Source organism: Sphaeramia orbicularis, chromosome 3 (assembly GCF_902148855.1).
Source record: "Sphaeramia orbicularis chromosome 3, fSphaOr1.1, whole genome shotgun sequence".
Taxonomy (NCBI): domain Eukaryota; kingdom Metazoa; phylum Chordata; class Actinopteri; order Kurtiformes; family Apogonidae; genus Sphaeramia; species Sphaeramia orbicularis.
In genome coordinates, this window is record NC_043959.1 from 59,904,047 (window position 1) to 59,926,678 (window position 22,632).

General features: G+C 38.1%; 1 protein-coding gene across 1 annotated transcript in view; it reads left to right on the plus strand.

The window, feature by feature from the left end:
* The window catches only part of emilin1b (elastin microfibril interfacer 1b), a 59,141-nt gene that overhangs the window by 9,985 nt on the left and 26,524 nt on the right, over positions 1-22,632 (plus strand). Inside the window, exons 2-3 of the mRNA XM_030130849.1 lie at positions 16,952-17,077; positions 22,159-22,368. Of these exons, the coding sequence (XP_029986709.1) occupies positions 16,952-17,077; positions 22,159-22,368 (336 nt within the window). The remainder of the gene's footprint in view (positions 1-16,951; positions 17,078-22,158; positions 22,369-22,632) is intronic.

The following is a 22,632-nucleotide window of genomic DNA, read 5'->3' on the forward strand; positions in this document are numbered from 1 at the left end:
ATAATTTCTTCCTTATCCCATTTCCAACAAACCCTGAAAATTTCATCCAAATCTGTCCATAACTTTTTGAGTTATGTTGCACACTAACGGACAGACAAACAAACAAACCCTGGCAAAAACATAACCTCCTTGGTGGAGGTAAATATGTACTGTTGTGTTGACATTTTATTGACTACAAATGTGTTAGAACACGTTCATCTTAAAGATGAGTTCATTCAAATCAGCTTTATCACAAACCAACGGACGCGATGTTGTTCACTTCTCCTCCATTCCCGTGTCTGTGTTTTCTCCTCCATCTCTGCTCAGTGCATTTGTCCGTAGACTGTGTCCGTCTCTGGGCTTCAATGGGACTGAGTGGAACTGTTTGTTTCATTGCCTCTAAACTGGACGCTAATTGGATAAATGACACCATGTTGTCCCGCCCCCGGACACCGGGCGTCTCTGGGGGTGAATGGAGCTGTGGGCGGAGCTCGGCCGGGCCGGACGCCAGAATCCCACGTGCTGATTGGAGGATCGGTCGAAAGGCTGAACCCCGTTTGATTGACAGCTGTTTTCAGATCTGCTCCTTCACTGACACAGTTCAGTTTAATACCGTCACACATTCTGCTGGGAAAGAGAGAGAGAAACCACTACGAAACTACTCGTTCATTTCTTGCACTGTAAATAAAACACACTCATTGTACTTCCTTGTTTCAATTTAACATAATTTCAGCGTTTTCTTGTTTCAGTCACATAATTTAATCATTTCTTGTTCGAGTTTAATATGGTTTTGTAGATAGTTAAATCAGTCAAACTGTCGGCTAGGTCACAGTGAAAGGAGCATCTGTTTAAAAAGGCTGAAGTCTGACACCCACAACACACTGGGCCAAGGCAATCTGAGCAGAGAGGACACTGGTCCAGTCCCTGGAAAAGACGCCTACTGTGTACGATAAGGTCACTGAGCATTTTCTTAAAAAGGAACAGAGGGACGAATGTATGTTTAAATAACTTGACTTTTTTTTTTTTTTTTTTTTTTTTGATGTAAGCCGACAATGAGCTTCCCCTGTCTGAAAGACGAGCAGCCCCCACTGCAGTTAGGGTAAGGCTCTCTGTAAAATACTGCACCGTTACACTAATAAATGGGCCACTTAACCCTTAGGGGTCTATGGTCACGGCCCCATGACTGAAACACAGGACATTTTCAACACATTGTAACATCGGAAGTTGGTCAGGTAGACCATTTGAAAGTACGGACATGAAACACTCTTCCACTTTTTATTTGATATTGATAGAGCAAACAGAACCAGAGATATGACGTTATAAAACCGGAGCAAACAAACATCAGTAAAAGTATGAAAATGAGGTGGGGCGGGCATTAACTTTCTTTGTCATTTATTGTTCTTTTTCAAAACGGAAAACTGGGGTGGGGGGTGGGGGGGTGAGAAAACCACAGAAAACACCTGTGTAAAGAGATGCTTTTATATCAAATATTTGTTGTTGTTGTTGCTGGTGTATGAGTGTGTGTGTGTGTGTGTGTGTGTGTGTGTGTGTGTGTGTGTGTGTGTGTGTGTGTGTGTGTGTGAATGGGTGAATGTGAGGAATTGTAAAGCGCTTTGGGCATCATGAAGGTGTAGAAAATGCGTTATATAAGTTCAGTCCATTTACCATTTGAATATAGTTTTAATTTATTACAATTTTAATTTTATATACCTAATATTTGGAACCAATATTCACTTTTAAAGTCTTTGAAAAGGTTCGTTAAGCATCTGTGTGTTATTTATGCAATAAATTATATAATTTTTTCAAATGGGATTTTATATTTTTTGTGTGTTTTTTGGCCTTTTATGTGGATATAGTCAGTTAAAGTGAAAAAATAATAGGCAGATGATATAGATGAAGTTGTGCTGAAAAAAAAGATCCCAAACATGGGTATAGTAAACATTTCTTTATATAGTATATAAAGACAAAATCAGAAGTTCTCAAAAACAGCCAAAATAGACTCAGACCCCTAAGGGTTAAACAAACATGACTGAGGACGGTTATTTTTTTTAAGGACACGATCTGCACTACCTCTGCCAAAAGTAGGTAATACGACAAATTAAGATTAATCACAGCCCTATTGTGTGGTCCTTGCACAAAGCCGCCAGTTCAGGTTGAATTTGCAATAGTTGTGTCAATAGCTGAATAATGCTGCAAAATGTAAAACCAATTAATTTAAAAAACAACACAGAGTATTAAAACTCACAGTTTACAGGCCCAGGGTCTATAATGGAATATAATAAGAATATGAATTAGTGGGAGTTTTCTTTTCTTTGATGATGAATATTTATATCTACAGAGTGAGCCGGTCACCTCCGTATCACGCCACCATTTTTCTACAGTAGCTCAGAACTGACGACTTTTCCTGCTTTATGACGTATGCATTCAGCATTAAGGTGCATTAATCAGACAACACACAGTTTGACACATGCATAGATTCAGAGTGATCCACTATAAATGGACTTTTACACAGTTCTTTTTCCTGGAAAAGTTAAAAATAACAATCAGCTGCAATCTGTTTAAAGTACCATATCTACACTGGTCATCAGCCCAGTAAAAATGAGCACTAATGGAGTAGGAAAGTTTGGACAGTTTTATGTATTTATGTAATGCCTGGACCTGTCTGTGTCCTCTGAACAGGAGATCTGCCAAAAACTGAAGGCCTATTTTTACTTACAGCAGGCTCATCTTCATTTGCATCATTTTTCAGGCTGTAAATTCTTAAACACATAAGGCAGGGGTGTCATTTATTTTGAAAAATCTCCACACTCTTCACACTCACACACATTATTCCTCCTCCTCGTACCTGCTGCACTGAACTGGGAATGTCAAACAGCCGTAAGTGGTATTGGTGCATTTGTATCAGATATCTTTTATGAGTATGAATACGAGTACACACACTGAGTATCGGAGCCGATGCCGATACTGGTATCGGTATCGGTGCATCCCTATTATCAAATAACAGTGTCCTAAACTGAAGACTAGGGATGTCTGATAACATCGGCCCATCGATATTATCGGCCCGATACTGGCATAAAAATGTAATATCGGTGAATATTGTTATCGTTTTTTTTGCCTCTCATTAAAACCAATAAAATAATGCTTTGATTTCGCTGGCATTTACTGAGGTGTAAATGAAGCATTGTTTGTAGCTGAAAGAAATGTGCGGCTTTCAAAATTGTACAGTAGAGTTGCCACACTGTAATAGACTCATGGAGGGAGGGAGAGAAAATAAATAAATATGGCATTTTTTCCACAACTTAAGTTGAAGTATGTATTCTGTGCACAGACAGTGTTTACATTTTGAAAGCCTTGTTGCATTTGAGAATGCATCCAATGGGGCATCACAATAAAATTAGGCATGATGTGTTAATTCCATGACAGGAGATATGTGATGTTACCTAAAATTAGTTTAATATCCCACATATATCGGCAGCGGTATGGGTAGATATTGGAATCGGAAATTAAGCGTTTGACAATATTGGCATATCAGTTTTTGGCAAAAAAGCCAATATCGTACATCCCTACTGGAGACTATACTTAATATTCCACATCTGCTGTTTCATTCAACCCAAACTTCCTGAAATCAGCCAACAGGTCTGGATCTGCTGACACCAAAATTATTTTTTTTTTCACAATAGCGTCCTGCATTTATACACACAGCGGCAGATTTTAGCACCTCTGCTCTCTGAACTGTCATTACTGTAGAAAACAGCTGCAGCAGATGTTTGATGTTGCACACTTAACAATCTGTTTTATATCAAATGGCACAGTTAACAAGCACCTGGAAAATCACCTACCGAACCTGAACATGGAACAAACACACCCCAAACATCCGTAAGTCCAGGTGTCACACATCGACATCGCATCCAACTCTCACTTGAATGTATTGAGAGGGTGTGAACGGAGCTGCAGCTGCACAGCTCCACGGGTTAAAGGGGTTAAAGAAAGAGCCTTAAACATGCTGTGATGGTCTTTAAAGTAGACCCAGGTGTCACATATATCACAGACACTGATCACCAGAGTTATTTATACTGTAACAGCAGAATTAGCAGGTAAAACGGCTACAACACATTACATTACAGCGGCCGATGGGTAAAGGATTAGCTCCAGGTAATACAGAGGTTGCACTCACCAGGTTTGGATGAAGATTTGTGGGGGATCCATGACACGCTGTCCAAACTTTCTTACTCAGCTTACATTTACTTTAAGTGGCTTGTTTATAATTGTTATTTAAGGTATTTACAGAGAGCATTCCACACAGGTACTGCACTGACCTGTGGGCCTGTAGCATTAGTGAAGCACAGTGTTGTATAGCAACAAAGTAATAATACTTCACCACTTTACTTAAGTATGTTTTGGGAGGATTTGTACTTTACTGAGTATTTTGTGTTCTGTTTACTTTCACTTTTACTTCACTACATTTCCTAACTCATTTGCATACTTCTACTCCAATTAGGGCTGGGTGATATGGAAAAATATCATATCACGCTAATTTTTTTATCATGTCAGACGATATCTATATGTATCACAATTAGGGATGTGACGGTATGAAAATTTCATATCACGATTATTGTGACCAAAATTATCACGGTCATCATTATCATCACAGTATTGTTGAAATTGTGCTCAAAATGTTCAAAAAGTACTGATACACACACTGAAATAATTTAACCAAGTTGTATTTTGAAAAAAAAAAAAAAAAAAAAAAAAAACTAAAAAAATCCAATAAAATAATAGGCACAATGTACTTTCTGCTGACAGAAACATTCAAATATTAACATGTAAACATCAAACATACAAATGTGCACTAAAGATGGCACCTTATACCCATTGTTTGACCATTTCCCATATCAAGTTTGAGTTGTTTTAGGGTCTCTCTCTCTCTCTCTCTCTCTCTCTCTCTCTCTCTTTCTCTTTCAAAGTGATCAAGTAATCAAACACAGTTATCATGATAATTAGAATTTAAACGGTAATACTAACCGTCGGGAATTTTACTGCGGTCTATCGTTATACCGGTAATCGTTACATCCCTAATCATGATATAAATCAAACTGCTATTTTTGTTAAGATTAAATTTTCTGTTACTCATAAGTTAGTTGTGAGGACATCAGACGGTTATTTTTCATTTAAATATGATTCATTTTCTGTCAGAGGTTGAACTTGACAGATGTGATGAAGAACATTATACAACTGTTTCAGATAAATAAAGCAGGTCCATATATTTAAAACTAAACTAAACATTTGACATGTAGGAAAATATTTCAAGTTTTAAAAGAGAACAAAAACAAAACAGACCATCTTCACCAAACAATGCCAGGGGTATATACGTGGGGGGGTGTTCTGTAACTGCCATAACTGGCATGAAACTGAAAATGAAACTAAACATACTTTGAACGTCCGACTCTCGGTAATGAAACATCGCAATGAAATTCCGAAGATGCCTGAGTTTCCTCCCGGCTCTGTAAACAAATGGTTTTGTTTCTGGTGGACGGCACTTTGAAATTGTTCACCGTAATGCAAGAGATTCAGCTGAGTAATCACAGAAAGACTTATGGATTCATGATACTGAGGATATGACTGAGGTTTGACAGATTTGATGAAAAATTGGTCACGAAAGTCTCCCACACCTTTAAGTACAGTGAATTCTAGATACTTAAAGACTTTAACTTAAGTAACATTTCAGTCGGTGACTTGAACTTCTTCTAATGTAAATTTTTGGTGGGGTACCTGTACTTCTACTCATGTGACTTTCCAGTACTTTATACAACACTGGTGATGCAAGCATAAGTTGCTAGTGAGTTGGTATATTGAACTAGTGAGTGTATTTCATATAACAGCAATTTCATAACACCATTTTTTGGCGGGATGATAGGAGTATTTTGCACTAAAGACATTGCAGCTTTCCTGTTTCAGCACCTTCAGTGGACTCACCGCACTATTTTAGAGCAGAGAATACTGTTATTTCATTTTTTCATCATTAAAATTTGGCTAGACTGTTAATCACCCATTTATCTGTCATCAAGATCAAATCAAGAACGTATATTCCTCATTGGTTAATGTAGGAAACATTAGGTGAATTTAAAGAGTACCCCGCTTTGGCTTTGGGTTCACAGGCAGCTGTTTTTTTTCTAGAAGAACCCAGAATGCATCTATTACTTAATTCATTACTTGCTAATTTTACATTTTAGTCCTATAAGTTATCATTTAGGAAATACTACTGTTGTTGGGTCAAAGGAAGGAGTTTTAAGATGTTTTTTTTTTTTTTTTATGGGCTCAGCTGGCTGACAGGCAGCTGTCTGTACCGATAAGGCAGCAGCCGACACCAGCTGTACTCCCAGTCATCATTGCCCACTTTTCTGACACCTTTGCTTGTGTATCCTCTTTTATTTGGACATTTTACCAGAGAGTATCTCACACTACTTTTTTTTTTTTTTTCTACTTGTCTTGTCCGGCGTTCTAACAGCAGAATGGTAGTCTGGCTCCCTTTGGTGCTGAACAAATTTGCTTTGCCAAGGGTAACTTCATAAAGTGTATGAAGCGCCCTTTGATATTCTACTGTGTTTATTATGAGTTTTGTTGAACCACATTTCGATGCCGGACCTGACATGGGGTGGGGATGGGGGGGTAGAAGAAGGGGAGAGAACAAGAGAGAAGAAGGTGGAGAAGACCCTCACAATAATAATAATAATAATAATAATAATAATAATAATAATAATGGATTAGATTTTATATAGCGCTTTTCTAGACACCCAAAGCACTTAAGAAAGTATCAACAATACAAACAGTAACAACCATGGAGACAATTATAATGGTACCAATAACTACAACCAGAACTGAGTAAACTGGGCAGAAGAGAGAGAAAAAAAACAAAACAAACAAAACTACAAAAAACAACAATAGATACATAAGACATATGAAATGATGAATATAAGAAAAGAAAGCATGAACAAAATATCGTATGCCCCATTCGCACAAATAATACCAGTAACAAATCCACAAATCCAGTTTTAAGATGTTTAGGAGAGAATATAATTGTTTAAACTTAAAGCATTTGGTCAGTTTATCAAAACTGAGACCACTGACAAAACCCTGTTGTGTTAGACAGAGAATCAGCTCATGGTTCTTCCAACTTCTACAGACATGTCATTTGACTTAATGTTTCAGTACAAAGAGAAATATGACTGCGACAAATGACAATCACATGACTCCTGACTAATGTGGCAGCTTCTCTGCATGTGCGTTAGTTGAAATACTTCTCATGGTAACCCGTGAACGTTCCTCTTTGGCCTTTGTTGACAGCGTCCATGTCACATGTCCTGACACCATTTTTATTCTGTTTGATCGATGAAAGGAACGTGACAGTGACAAGCCCTGGTGTTCTGATTTTCAACTCAAAGCATTGTGAGTGCAGCAGGAAGAAAATGCTACGTGACGCAGGGCTCTCACTGGGATTTTTTCACAGCTCATACATGGTGCAAGTTTTGTAGGGGGCGGGGGGATTTTGAAATTTATAACTCTCTGAAACACTTTTTCCTGCATTTTGAGGGGCAAATTAGGGATAATCGGAGCGGCACTCACACTACACGCATGCACAGGCAAAATTTTAGATCTAATTTTCCACAAGTGATCGGTCCATTTGAATCAGATAAACTGATTGAAGTCTCATTGTCAGCCAATGAGTGTAAGTCAAGTGATGTTGTGTGTACCAAGGCACACAAAGGGGTGTGGCTTCTATTGTTCTCATTTCCTGTCTATGCGCCAAGACAAAGGAATATATTTTTTCAAATTCAAATTTCGTTATCATTACACTGGACAATCACACACACACAAAAAAACACCGCTACGCTGGTTGAAAGACTGTCGCGGGTCAAATCTCAGCGTCGGGGGCTCCGACATTCAATGACGCTAGCGAGAACCCTGTGACATGGGGCTGTCAGTACTGAACTTCACGAGACTCTTAACCCTTTCATGCACGAATTATGAGAACCTTAATCAAAATTTTTTCCTGAGTGTTTTTATTCCTCTTTAGGCATGAAAAAAACAATGTGATTGACAATTTTCTTCTGAAAAATAAATAAAAAATAAATAAATAAATAAATAAAAATTATTAAAAAAAAAAAAAAAAAAAACATACAAAAAATAATAATGAAAAAAAAAAAATCTTATGAACCTATTTTTCATGAAGTTGCAAAAATGTGCACTCAGCTGGACACCACACATTTAATTTTTGACGCACAGAAACTTGTATTTACTGATAAATTGTGTGAAAACTATAGAGAGGGCTTGTGATTCTGGGGGTTTATGCTCAGGAGAGATCTACATAATGTTACCAATTCATTGTCAGAAAAGATGTAGTGTCTTAAAACTTTAATAAAGATATGTGTAAAAAAACAAAACAAAACAAAAAAACAACGAAAAGAACAACAAAATCCATGAATATACAAGAGAACAGCTGTAGAAGAGCTGTCCACTGGAGTGACCACTGTGCATGAAAGGGTTAAAGGGCTCATGTTTGTCTAAACCCACTTTTCGTAGTCTTTGGTTCATTTATTTGTGTATTTGGACTCTAATAGTTCATACAGTTTGAATTTAAACCCTCCAGGTGCTGCAAAGCTATCTGTATATTCATTTTGGCAAAAACTGAGTGGATTTCTACAGCCTGTTTTAACTCCTGCTTTATTTGTTACGTCAATAACTAGTAACGTCATGACCTTTGCACATATAAGGTCAAGACTTCAAACATTTTTCCGATTATGACATATTTGTTTGTCAGCAGCAGCGGTTGTAGTCCAGACTGAAAATATGCCCAAACTTTGAGCTGATGACCTAAAATGTTCAGTTGTTTGTTGTATTAATGAACACAGTTGGCTGAACGGGACAGAAAGCACGGTCAACAGCCTGGAGGGGGTGGGGCCTGAAGTGGCTCATGTGCATTTAAAGGGCCAGCGCTCAAAATGACCTTTCTGGTGTCATTACTCAGAAATAGGGTTAAAGATGGACCTGTGGAGTTGAATTAATGAAGAATTCAGACCCAAGCAGAGCATTTACAGTTTATGGAGACCGCAGGGAAATGTTTGAAAATGCTTAATTCCATTCCAAAAGCAAAATATCACTCATTTAATGTTCTTAATGCAGAGTATTTGTACAGAGAAGCGGAATCCTCATCTCAGTTCATTCTATAAAAAGATAATCTGTGCTACTTGGTCCTCTTTCAGTAAACTTTCTTATTAGAAACATGTCATCCGTTGCCTTTGGAAGGAGCCTCCCTGGGTATTTTCTTTGTATCAGGTCCAGTGTACGATTGAACCTGGTCTGTGTTTGTCAGAATGAAGCATTTGTTCTATTTTAAACATGTAGTGGTGGTTTTGCTCGACTGCAGAAGGGATCTGGAACAAAAAATCCTTTATTTATATGAGTTTAATACCTTTTACTGTTCCAAGCCAGCTTAATGAAACTAATAAAACAACTATAGATTATTATACTCCATCCACACACACTCAGCCTCCTCCCTTTGGCAGTGAAGCTACTGTGATGTCATTAGAAAACTGAAGTGTTTAAACGCCCCAATGACTCATTTCCTGTGTAGAGAATGACATCACTGTGTGTGAGAGAAGAGGAATCTCCCTGCAGATGCTAAACCCCTGCTTTTCTCTATGAATGTGGCTCACAGTGAACTGAAGTACTTTTCTCCGTGTTGTTTTTAGATAAAACATTATTTAAGGACACTTAAACATCAGCAGTGGTGGCAAATATCCATGCATTCCTTTTACTGTTGTAGAAACACAGATCCTTCAGTTAGAAAGGCCTGGTAAAAGTATGGATTCAATCTTTACAACGGAAAAAGTCAAAAAGTGCAGGTTCTGAAATGCAAAGTAGAGTCAAAAACAAAAGACCATGAATAACATTCACTTCACTCCAATGTGGAATCTTCTTTTTTTACATTTTACATTATATTTATGGGTTTTTAAATCATGATACAACAAAGCACATACATCACAACAACATTCCTCTGACAACCCCACCCCCTCACAACTGCATCATACTTTCACTAAAATGAAGTAGTCGTACTCTAGTTTTTTAAACAGACAGATCCATTAGAAAATGTAGAAACAGTGCCCAGGTCTTGTAAAAGTCTGTAATCGCACATTTCATCAAGTAAGTGTTTCTAATGCTTGGTAAATCCACCGATTAAAAACAGGTCCATGAATGTCTGTCAATTCTAAAGCAATAATATGCTTTGCCAAGCAAAAATTATTTTTTTTATTCCATTTACTGGAAAATCTACAGGAAAACATGGGTAAAACACACTGTTGAGCTTCTTCAGAAGTAATACTTTGTGCCAACACGTGTCACAGTCCCAAAACAATGAAACAAAGGTTCTGTTTCTCTGTTATATTTAATGCATTTATCAGGAATTTGGGGTTAAAACAATATTTTACAGGAGAATTATTGGTTATAAATAACCTTTTGTATTGTATCGTCCCAGATGTCTGCCTGAAGATCATTTTTCTGTGAAGCTAATTTTCTTCGCAGAGAATTTTCTTTGGAACAGAAATCCATCATAAATCTTTGTTAACTGACCTCTGTTGTGAAGATGGTTTATGGTGAGACTTTCAGTAATGGACTAATATTAGATAAGAATCTTTTTAATTTGTTATTGTTCCATGCATTTGTGTTAAAATCAGTTCTGACGTTGGGGAAGATGTAAAATAAAAATGTATGTTGATAATTCCCATGAAATCCATTCAAACTAATGTAATGAGCCTGAAAATGTTTATAGTGTGGATATTTTTCTTAAAATGTAGGTAAAAGTTGGAAGTTAGAGGTAAAACTAAATACTAAATATAATGCAGTCGCCTCAGAATGCAGTAAAATACAGAAACAGGTTTTACTGAACGTGTTCTTGTGTTCCTTTGTAATCTTTTTATAGAGACTCCAGCTCTGTTTGCATGATTCCGTCTTTATACCAGTGACCAGTTGTAGATTAATGAATTGCTGAGTGAGAGATTACACTGAGAAACTCAGGCTAGACAGGAAGTGATGCCAGGACTGGAGGTTCAGTTTTCTCTTTGTCTAACCTGAGGTTTTGTTTCACAGTTTGAACATCTGTAGTTTTCCTCTGAAGGGAAACTCTGCGTGCTGACTTTTCTCGCTGTCTTAAGCCCCGTTTCCTCTGATGAACCTCCAGTTTTCAGAGCCCTGCCATGGTTTCCAGCCTACTGGAGGTCAAAGGTCACAGCTGGTTCTGATAGAGAGGATGAAGTGGCAGCAGTGAGCTGCAGGCACAGCTCAGCTCTGCTCTGTGTTGAGTATGAAGCTGAAGGAGTGGAGCTCCTGTTTCTGTGTGAAAGCCTTTGTACACATTCAGAGTTGAACAGATGAACTCTTGAATCTGAACTGGACATTTAGTTTGGATTTCTGTGAAAGGAGATATTTTGCCAATTTCAACTTGGTGTTGTTTTTATTACTGTTGTTATTGTAGATTCTAATATTGCTCATTTTATTCTCTAAGGACAAGAGGGAGCCATTAATAACACAGAGTCAAGTTTAGCCAGGTATCCTCTCCGTTATGTCTCAAACATGACTCCTTTCTCATGATAAGAAACCTATCAGAAAAATATAACCTAATACAGCATTGATATGAGAATCACAGTTTTATTTCTGGAGCTGCAGAAGATTAAGTTTTAAGCAATGCATTTTCCCCAGAAGTGAGCAATGAAGTACAGTGGAAATAATGTACAGGATACCTGAACTAATTCATCTGGATCACAGAACATCCAACTCCATTTAAATATTCTCAGATGGAACTAGAAGCACTCGGAGAGCGCAGACCTCCGCCAAGGCAGATCAGTGGGCCCCCGTGGCCCCCCCACCCCTGATCACCACCAAAATTTAATCATTTGTTCCTTGTGTCAGTATCAACATTTCCTGAAATTTTCATCCAAATTCGTCCATAACTTTTTGAGTTATCTTGCACACAGACAGACAGACAGACAAACCAACGCCGACAAAAACAGAACCTTCTTGGCAGAGGTAACTAAACATCAAACTAACTGAAACAAGGTACTGTAGGTGATTTGTATTTATAAATTTCTGTTTTCTCTCAAAGTAATTCCAGTTTAGGAACCTAATATTATCCACTGGCTGTGATCAGAGCCACGTTCCACCACTGATGGTTAGGAAAATATACTAATGGTCTTCTACTCAAACCATTTACAGTTAGGGCTGTCATGATGGCAAAATGCCAGATAATGAGTTGTGGAGGGGCAGCATGGTGGTTCTCACAGCAAGAAGGCCCCCCCACCATCCAAAAAAATGCACCTTAATAGGTTACTTCTATATGAGCAGTAGGTGTGAATGTGAGAGTGAATGGCTGTTGGTGTCAGTCAGACTGACACATACAGCCAGTTCACCACAGGACTGACTCAGTCCTGTGGTGAACTGGCGACACGTCCAGCGTGGACCCCGCCTTCACCCATAGATAGCTGGGACAGACTCCAACACCCCCACAACCCTCCAGAGGAATAAGCACTTCAGAAAATAAATGAATGACTAGTGTCAAATAATCACTGGCAATTTAAATGTCCTTTAATGCTCAAGAGCTGACAATATACATGAATAAAAATGAGTTTTCTGTTAAAAAAAAAAAACCCAAAAACCTGCACAAGGTAGATTTGACAAGAATATCTTAAAATAAATGACTGATAGAGGTACTGGTAGAAGTCAAGGCTTCAGATGATGGAGGTGCAGAGAGAAAATGTCATTTAAAGAGGAAAACAATCTGGAGATAGCCATGGATGTATGACATTTATGCTAGTTGCATCCATTATATTTATAGGTGCAAAAGGAAACAACTGTGCAAAAAATTGCTTTGCTCAAATAATTTTGATGAATCAGTTTTGTAATAACTGTGACAGGTCTGTTTGCAGTGGCGGCTCATTAATAAAGGACACTAGGGCGCCGCCCCACCTGTCTCACATGAAGAAGACGATAGGAATCACCTAAAATATTTTTTAGGTGATTTTAAGATTTTAAGATTCTCTTGCTGGTTTTTAAATGTCTTAACGGCCTTGCGCCCTCCTATTTATCTGATCTGCTTTTACCATATCAACCCTCGCGGACCCTGAGGTCCTCCGGCACTGGCCTTTTAACCATACCAAAACCCAGAACAAAAACCCACGGTGAGGCAGCATTTAGCCACTATGGCCCCCACCTGTGGAACAGCCTGCCGGAGAGCCTCAGGACTGCAGAGACCGTTGTTATTTTTAAAAGAAGATTAAAGACACACCTTTTTAATCAGGCTTTTAACTAATTTTTTAAACTCTTATTGTTCTTATTTTGTTTTATTTATCACTGATACTTTATCTATTCCATTTTATTTATAATCTTACGTATTTTACTCTTGGTACTGTATTTATTTTATTTATTCTTAGTCCTATGTTCTGCTTTTAGTCTTTAGCTTTTAACACCAGTGTTTCCTCAGGGGGGTCCTCCACACTGGGAGCTGTGTCTGCTCTGCTAGTGGGGGTACTGTCCTTGGGTCCCTTTGGCCCGGCTGGCTGGGGGTCCTCCCTTCGATGTGGGGGTCCACCTGTCTGTCGGAGTCGGGGGGCCTGGGTGCTGGTCCCCCCGATGGCACGGCCTGTGGCTCCTCCCAGTGTGGACGGCCCCAAAGGTGGCGTTTCCTTGATCCACAGTGCCATGCCATGTCTCCCTGTTGTGTGCGTGTGCATGTGTGTAAGTGTGTAAGTGTGTGTGTGTGTGTGTGTGTGTGTGCGTGTCTAGTATGGAGGGTGGGAGGGAGGGGTTTTCTTTGTAATTGTTATTCTGTTTTTATTGTGTAATTGTTTTTAATTCTGTAAAGCACTTTGTGTTGCATCTGTGCATGAAAAGCGCTTTATAAATAAAGGTTGATTGATTGATTGATGAAATAATTTTACAAAAACATTATTATTTAAATGGACAAGCAATACATGATACAGCCAGTGAGTACTGTGTATAATCTGCATTCAAGTGTAGTTTAAAAACTTTAACAATAGTCATTTTTATTTTTATTTAAATTAATATTAATTTAAATAATATTGAAAGTAATATATATCATAGTGGTGATATGTGGTTATGATGCAGCTGAAAACTGACTTGGATACTGCATCCCACCAAAAAATTATTTCACCAGCTGCCACTGTCTGTTTGTAGTGCAGGCCTTTGGATTAATGTTCTGGTTGAATGTACAAAAGCAGATGGCACTTCTATTTTTTGGGGTATTATATGCCTTTATTTGATAGTGGAAAGTGGAGCGACACAGGAAATGTGGGGATAGTGAGTAGAATAATGACATGAACTGGGCACCAGACCAGAGACTTGCTGCTCAGCACATTTAAGTCTGTCCGGTATGCATCCTACCCACTCTGCTGGCTGAATGCACTGTGTTGAACACCTTTGATAAATTACACTTGTAACCAGTTTTGTCTCCTCTATGACATCTTTAAATATTTTATAATTTCTCTGAAATATGTGAAAAACAGTCACCACTGAAGCTTCCAACGTTAAATGATGAGGAAACTTGTTTCTGGAGCAACAGGAAAAAAACCCTCTGCCTGTTGTTTCAGATTCCTGAAATACAATTGAATTCACAGTCACAGTCGGTGTGTGTCTGCTCGTCGTTTCACAAAGACACGCATTCATGATCTCACACACTAATGTTATCAGCAGATGACATTAACACCATGCGAGGAACATTTCCCGAGATTTTCCCACAATGACATCCTGATAGACAATTTTACAGACATATATTGTTTTGAAATAGTCTGCTGCTGTCCTGAACCATCCTGAGTCCACCTTAAACCATCTGCCGTGCACATGCTCTGGTCTTACCTCAGATGACCCAAACACCTGTTTGTCAAGAAGAGCAGAGCAGCAGCTGACAGACTAGAGAAGTACATCGGGAAAACCAATGCAAGTCAGACTCCAGCAGACTGAGAGCTGCTCTGTAGTGTGAGTCTAAAAGCAGCACTGGGGCAAATTCTGCATTTTCAGACTGATTGTTTCCAAAGATTCTGATAAATGAATAAAAACCAAATATAGTTATTTTGTTAGTTTCTGTACTCACCCCAAACTGACATTTAAGACCATGCCCACTGTGAAGGAGGTGGACTATACACAGCAGAACACCACACTATTTTCAGTCAAGTAGAAATACAGATTTTTTTTTTTATTTAATAAAAAATTAAAATAAAATAAAAACAATCAACTTACTTCTCTCCAATAAGCAAAAAAAACCCAAACTCTTCAGTACCAGTAAAAAAGCTCACATCATCATGAGACCTGTTCACCACAATTCACAGTGGATTTTGACTTGTTATATCTTATATTTTGTTTTGTCTTGTGAAACACTCACTCAGATACACCCAGGTGTTATTCCTTGCATTTCCATGACAACTTTTATTCCTGGTTTAATCTGAATAAACGTTAGATCCTATTTCAGATGTCCATGTAAACACCTTATTCCAGTTGAAAAAGAATAGTTTGGAATAAATTTAAATCTGAATAAAGTCAGTGGTTTAATCCCCTTTTAATTGTGGTCTAAATTCTTCCTGGACATGTAAACCCTTTATTGCCTTTGGACTTTATTCCTTCAATTCTGCGCATGCTCGTTGTCTTGTCCTGTGGCGATGACGCACACATTCTGCGCTGGTGGAAGAATATGCACTGCAGTCTAGTCTTCCCAAAGCGTTCCAGTGGGATATTCTGATGGGATCTACCAGCCTGGAAAACCCTGAAGGAACAGTTCATCACCTGTTTTTTTATTAATTCATTTGTCATGCACTAATGAGTTCGATAAGTGGGCTAAACAGTTTGCACCATAGTGCACCGATTGCCTTGTTCTCGCAGCCCTTCCGTTAGCGTAGCTTAGCCTAGCTTAGCATAACCGCTTCATTCCTCTGCGCAGACGTAGCCAGGCTTTCATGGGTGATCCGTAGTATTTTATGAGTGCTTTTGTGAAATTCAGTTGTCCCTAATCATTCCTTTAGTCCGCTGGGGTCAATATGATCACAAATTGAGGCTCAAATCATGGCTATGTGACTTATTGCAGGAATAAAATCTTGGGAAATAAAAACTAATGCAAAGCTAAAACGCTAAAGCAAAGCTAATTTAGCGCATGCATCCCTTCAACAAAAAGATTTTCCAACTTCCTTCCACACAACAGTCCACAGATTGTATGAATGCAGTAAGTCGCAGATCTAAAGAAATAATTAGAGAGAATCGGATTTCACAAAATCGCTTACAAAAGACAACAAATCACCTTTCAAAAACTGGCTACGTGTGACCATTGAAATGCAGTGACTATGCTAAGCTAACAGAAGGGCTAAGCTAACAGAAGGGCTGCCAGAACAAGGCAACGTGAGCTCTGCAGCACAAACCCTTCTTCTCACTGATCTACCTCATTAATATCTCATGTAAACCTTTCTTCGGATTTAACATTTCCATGGAAACAGAAGAGAAAATACTTTAGTTTAGAATTAATTTCTTCTGGAAAAATAAATCGGATTTATAAAACATCATGTAACCGTACCCATTGTCCCATTCATTTTGGTTAAAACTGGTCTTGATCTTGGAAAGACGCGCAATTGTGTAGAATAAAATAAACTAGCGTGTTGACCCGTGGGCAACCACTGGTTCTAGACATGGTAGTTTTTTATGCTGGGGAGAGTTGATTTTTGGGAAAAGATGGTAGTCTATATATTTTATTAGTACTGACATAAAAATTGTCATGTCATGTTGCTTTGTGCTCTACTTGAACACATCATCAGATCTGGAAATGGGCTGTAAAGACTATATTTCAGTTCACCATTGATCATGCAATGTTATTAGTCTCTGTTTGATTTTTATTTATTTATTTTTTTTGCCTGTGTCTGTGTGTGTTCAATAGGAACTGGTGTGCATTTGTTGTGACAAAAACGGTCAGCTGTGTAGTCGAAGATGGTGTGGAGACGTACGTGAAGCCAGATTACCATCCCTGTGCCTGGGGCAGCGGACAGTGCAGCCGGGTGGTGGCGTAAGTGTACACGCACACACACACACCAAGGTTCTAATAGTTTTGGATTTTTCATTATAGTTTAGTTTTATTTAGTTTTGACTGTTTTTTCTCTAATTCAGTTAGTTTTAATTAGTTCTTCGAGCAGGTTTGCTAGGTTTTTTTTAGTTTTTATTATTTTATAAATACTTAGTTTTAGGTTTTTTTTTTTTTTTTTTTTAATATCTTTTACCTTCTTCGCCGTCATAGTCAAATAAATCCCAGACAGGACTCTGCTGCTTTCTCCCAACTTTAGTCTCTATGTTTCCAGGTAGAGTGGGGACCAGAAGACGACTCTAAATGACAAGTTACGGACCGTGAAGTGCCATATGGTGCTAGCAGCTAAAATTGCTTGAGGGAAATAAATAGATTTCGTATCAATCTGACACTGACAAAGACGAAAACTAAGGGAATTTCATCCATAATCTTTATCCATCTTAGTTAGTTTTGTAAACACACAATTAGGGATGTAACGATATGAAAATTTCATATCACGGTTATTGTGACCGAAATTATCACGGTTATCATTATTATTTCGATATTGTTGAAATTGTGCTCAAAATGTTCTAAAAGTACTAATACAGACACTGAAATAATTTAACCAAGTTGTATATTGTAAAACAAAGACAGAAAGAAAGAAAATTAAATAATAGCCACAATGTACTTTCTGTTGCAGAAACATTCAAATATTAACATGTAAACAATCAAATATACAAATGTGCATTAAAGATCACACCTTATGACCACTGTTTGACCATTTTCCAGATCAAGTTTGAGTTGTCTGAGTTTCTTTTTCAGAGATAGATAGATAGATAGATAGATAGATAGATAGATAGATAGATAGATAGATAGATAGATAGATAGATAGATAGATAGATAGATACAGGGTGGGGAAGCAAAATGTACAATATTTTGAGGCAGGGATTGAAAGACAGTGTATGACCAATTAGTTTATTGAAAGTCATGAGAATTTATTTGCCACAAGAAAATTTACATAATAGAAAATGTTTTTATTCTATGTGTCCTCCTTCTTTCTCAGTAACTGCCTTCACACGCTTCCTGAAACTTGCGCAAGTGTTCCTTAAATATTCGGGTGACAACTTCTCCCATTCTTCTTTAATAGTATCTTCCAGACTTTCTCGTAATAGTTTTGCTCATAGTCATTCTCTTCTTTCCATTCTAAACAGTCTTTATGGACACTCCAACTATTTTTGAAATCTCCTTTGGTGTGACGAGTGCATTCAGCAAATCACACACTCTTTGACGTTTGCTTTCCTGATTACTCATATGGGCAAAAGTTTCTGAAAAGGTATGGATAATAGTGTTAGGTATGATTATGACATCAATATATGTTTGGTTTCAAAACAATTGATGTAATGCCTGCTGAGAAAAAACAACTAAATGTTCATTGTAAATTTTGCTTCCCCACCCTGTAGATAGATAGAGCCTTTAATGATGCTGCTTCTCCAGGAAATGTGCAGTACCTCTAGTTTTCAAAGTGCGGTAGTCAAACACGATTATCATGATAATTAGAATTTAAATGGTAATACTAACTGTTGGGAAATTTACAGCGGTTTATCGTTATACCGGTAATCATTACATCCCTACAGACAATACAGTTTCAGTTAGTTATCATTTTTTTCTTTTAATTATAGTTTTAATTTATTTCAGTTAACGAAAATGTTTTTACAATTCTAGTTTTCGTCATTTTGTTAGTTTTCATTAACGATAATAACCTTGACACACACACAATATGATGGACGCTCACTGACATGTTCCGTCTAGACCCATAACCAGCTTGTAAAGTTTGCTATGATGCTATAAAAGTAATTTCTGTCCAAACAGTCAACAGCAGAAAAGCCAGTAAACCTGTTTATGATCATTACCTTCTTTAATAAGCTAACAGTTATAGTTCCAAAGGGGCTACATTCAGGAATTTAACAAATTGCCTTCGTACGTTTTATTTATTTATCTCCAGGGCAGATGTAGACAGCACAGATAAAGGACTGACAGCACAGACATGATGTGTGAGATGGAGAAACTCCACCTAAAAGCCATTTTTAGTATCAGAGCGATCCATATGTTTTTGAGATATGCAGTTGCTACAACATTAGTTAGCTAATAAGATAGCATTATCCAGCCAAACATTTTTTTCTTCAATCATGTAAGAATTGTTACTTATTTTATCAACATCATACATTTCTTCTGCTCTTTATCATCACATATAAATTAGTTGAACGACATCTGAATGAAGTTTTTGGACAGTACATGTTCATATTGGATGTAGAGTTAAGAACATTCATGGACCCAGAAACAGTAAATGACCTCAATGCTTAACAAGCAGATTTAATATCTAACACTAACTTTTTCCTGGTGAAAACCAAACCCTAAAACCAAGTGATAACCTTCAACAAGCAGACCTCAGTTTTGGTCACAAAACTATCATAAGCCCCTATTGATCAGCATTCAGGTAACAGTCCCCACAAGGATAGGAGGATAAGGAACATACACTGATTTACATCCTCATGATCTATTTCTTTGTGTCTGTCAGGTTTTTGTCATTTTTGTTCCAAATAAGACCAAATTTACCTCAAGGTTTTATAGAAAATATCATGTGTAGCTCTGATTTTCTACGTCCATATTTTAGAAGACATACCGTATGTCACTGACCCCATGATGTGATAGAACTGTGAACATTTCTAACTGCTGCAGGTTGGTCCCTAATGTCTGTGGTGACCTATCCTGACCATTTCCATTTCAACTTCAGGCTAAAACCTCCACACATTTAAAAGTAAAATAATGTTAAATACAGACTTTGAGTGGAAACACTGCGTTTAAACTTGACTCTCAGTGTTTCTGTTAATAAGTCTTGTTTTTTTGCCCCATTAAGCTGTAGCATTTCTCTGGGAAATTCTGTGTTTGTAAATGAGCTGATGGGTTTGGCTTAGATGAGCTCATGTCAAACATATTTGTGGTGGACAGTGACGCCCGAACATTCAGACTGCAGGACAGTAGAAATAATAGAAGAATGACACTGTCACGTTTCTTGATCAGACTGAAGACTGTTCATGATAAAGTCAGCAGTACTAATGTCAGGTACAGAGATCACCTCTGTGCAGAACACTAGATTTAATATTAATTACAGAGGAAACACCAAACATCAACAACATTTCTAAACATACAGCATGAATTTATGGTGTCACATGGTGAATTATGGCCTCATTAGACCAGGTTCAAGGATGGTGGGGGTGGGGCCTGCTGTCCCCTGTTGGCCCTGATTGGCCTGATGCACTGCAAAAAACAAAATCTTACCAAGTGGATTTTTATTAGTTTACCGGCTGACAGGCTGTAAGCTATTGTCGTCATGTGGCGTCCAGCGGCGTCGTCTGTTACAAAACTTTCAATCATCCTCTTCTCCAAAACTACAATTCCGATTGACTTCAAACTTGGTATACAGCTTCTTTATGATGATGTCAACAAAAGTTAGAGAAATTTTTTATTTGGATCTGGATCTGATTCTGGATTTGGTGCGACTTTGAAAAATTTCCCCATTATAAGAGATAGGAAGTGGATGGATGCAATAACTCAGTAAATATAAATGATATCCAGTGTAAATGTCTCCACTCCAGCCCTGATGGGGAGATGACCAAAAACATAATGTCCACATGCTGATCAGGATCTTCTTCTGGATCCGGGAAGTTATGGAAAATTTAACATGGGCTCTTATGGGGAAAGCATTTCAATCGTCTTCTTCTCCCAAACTCCAGTTCTGATTGACTTCAAACCTGGTATACAGCTTCTGTATGATGATGTCAACACAAGGTATTGACATTATTTAGATCTGGATCTGATTCTGGATTTGGTGCCACTTTGAAAAATGTTCCCATTATAAGAGATAGGAAGTGGATGGATCCAATAAATCAGTATCAATGATATCAAGTAGGAATTTGAATTTTTTACAGATCTGATTGGAATATGAGCAAAACATGGGCTATTTCTGTAATAGAATAAATAAACAGAACGGGGTGAGAATAAATGGCATCTGGATACATTTCCCAAAGCTTTGAATTTGGCCAATAAGCTACAGGGCCATTGGTCCTATTTTTCTCATTTCTAGTTAAAATGTGTCATCACACTTAAAGTAAGACATAATCACCTAAAGAGTAACTTGTAAGTGAGATATAAGAACTTATTTTTAGACAACAGATCTAGACAGTGACTTCTATACACAGGTGACATGTTTAAGAAAAAGTGCTAATTCTGCCAAATGTGCTGTAGTAAAAGTACAAATGGATTAACAACAAAATAATTAGAGTCGGGTGGCACAGTGGTGTTGTGGTCAGTAGGATTTCCTCACAGCAAAAAAGTCCTTCAATCCCAGCATGGGTGGAGTGCAGGGTGGCATTCGAATGTTCTCCGTGTGGGTTCTCTCAGAGTACACAGCCTTCCTACCACCATCCAAAGTCATTCACAGTAATAGGTTAATGGGTTTGCTAAAATTGCACACAAAGAGAATTGTTATTTGTCACAACAGTCACTAACAGTCTGAGGACTGGAATCGGGGGGTAGGACTGGATAATCAGTAGCTTCTTCCTACTCCCTTTCAGGCACAACAGTTGTTTTACTGTCTGTTATTCTATTTTTTTTAATTTGTTTTTATTTTGTTTTTTTTCCCCTATGTTTTGTATTATGTTTGTGTTTGAAATAAACTAAACTAAAACTAAACTAAACAATTTTTCAGCTTTGCATTGAACTGCCATGTCCAGGGTGTACCCTGCCTTCCCCTGATGGTACCTGAGATACACAGGTACCACCCAGGTGTGTGATTTGACTATACCTGGACACCAACACACAGAAGTTTCCTGTATTAACAAGCTACTTCATTAAACACAAACTGAACACATTTGGCTGATGAGTATGAGACTCTTCTGAACTCTGGGCGTGTGACTTTGAAAAAAACTGGACTCAACACGACTCATTATTTGGGATTTTTCTGACAAATTAAAGTTGTGTTGAATCAGTTAAATCTGCTCAGAACTCTTTTATCTATTATCTGTCTGCAGCTATCGCACATACATGAGGCCCCGCTACAAAGTGGCTTATAAAATGGTGACAGAGATGGAGTGGAAGTGTTGCCATGGTTACAGCGGAGAAGACTGCAACGATGGTCCAATTGGTGGGACCGGGACCCATATTTCTACCACCAGGCCTCAGCCCCGGCCGGGACAGGGAGGTACAGGGGGAGGAGCAACGAACTATGGAGGAGGAGGAGGAGGAGGAGGAACAAACTATGGACAAGGAGGAGGAGGTGGAGGGACGAACTATGGACAAGGAGGAGGAGGTGGAGGAGGGACGAACTATGGACAGGGTGGTGGAGGCTATGGACAGGGGAGCTCTGGATCTGGACAGAGTGGAGGACATGGTGGTGAGTTGATTTATGTTCATCTGATACTTTTGAAAGAAATAAAGTTTAATGCATGAAGTTTTAAGGCTTTAATAGGATCTGATAGCAGAAGTTACATATATTTGTCATTGTT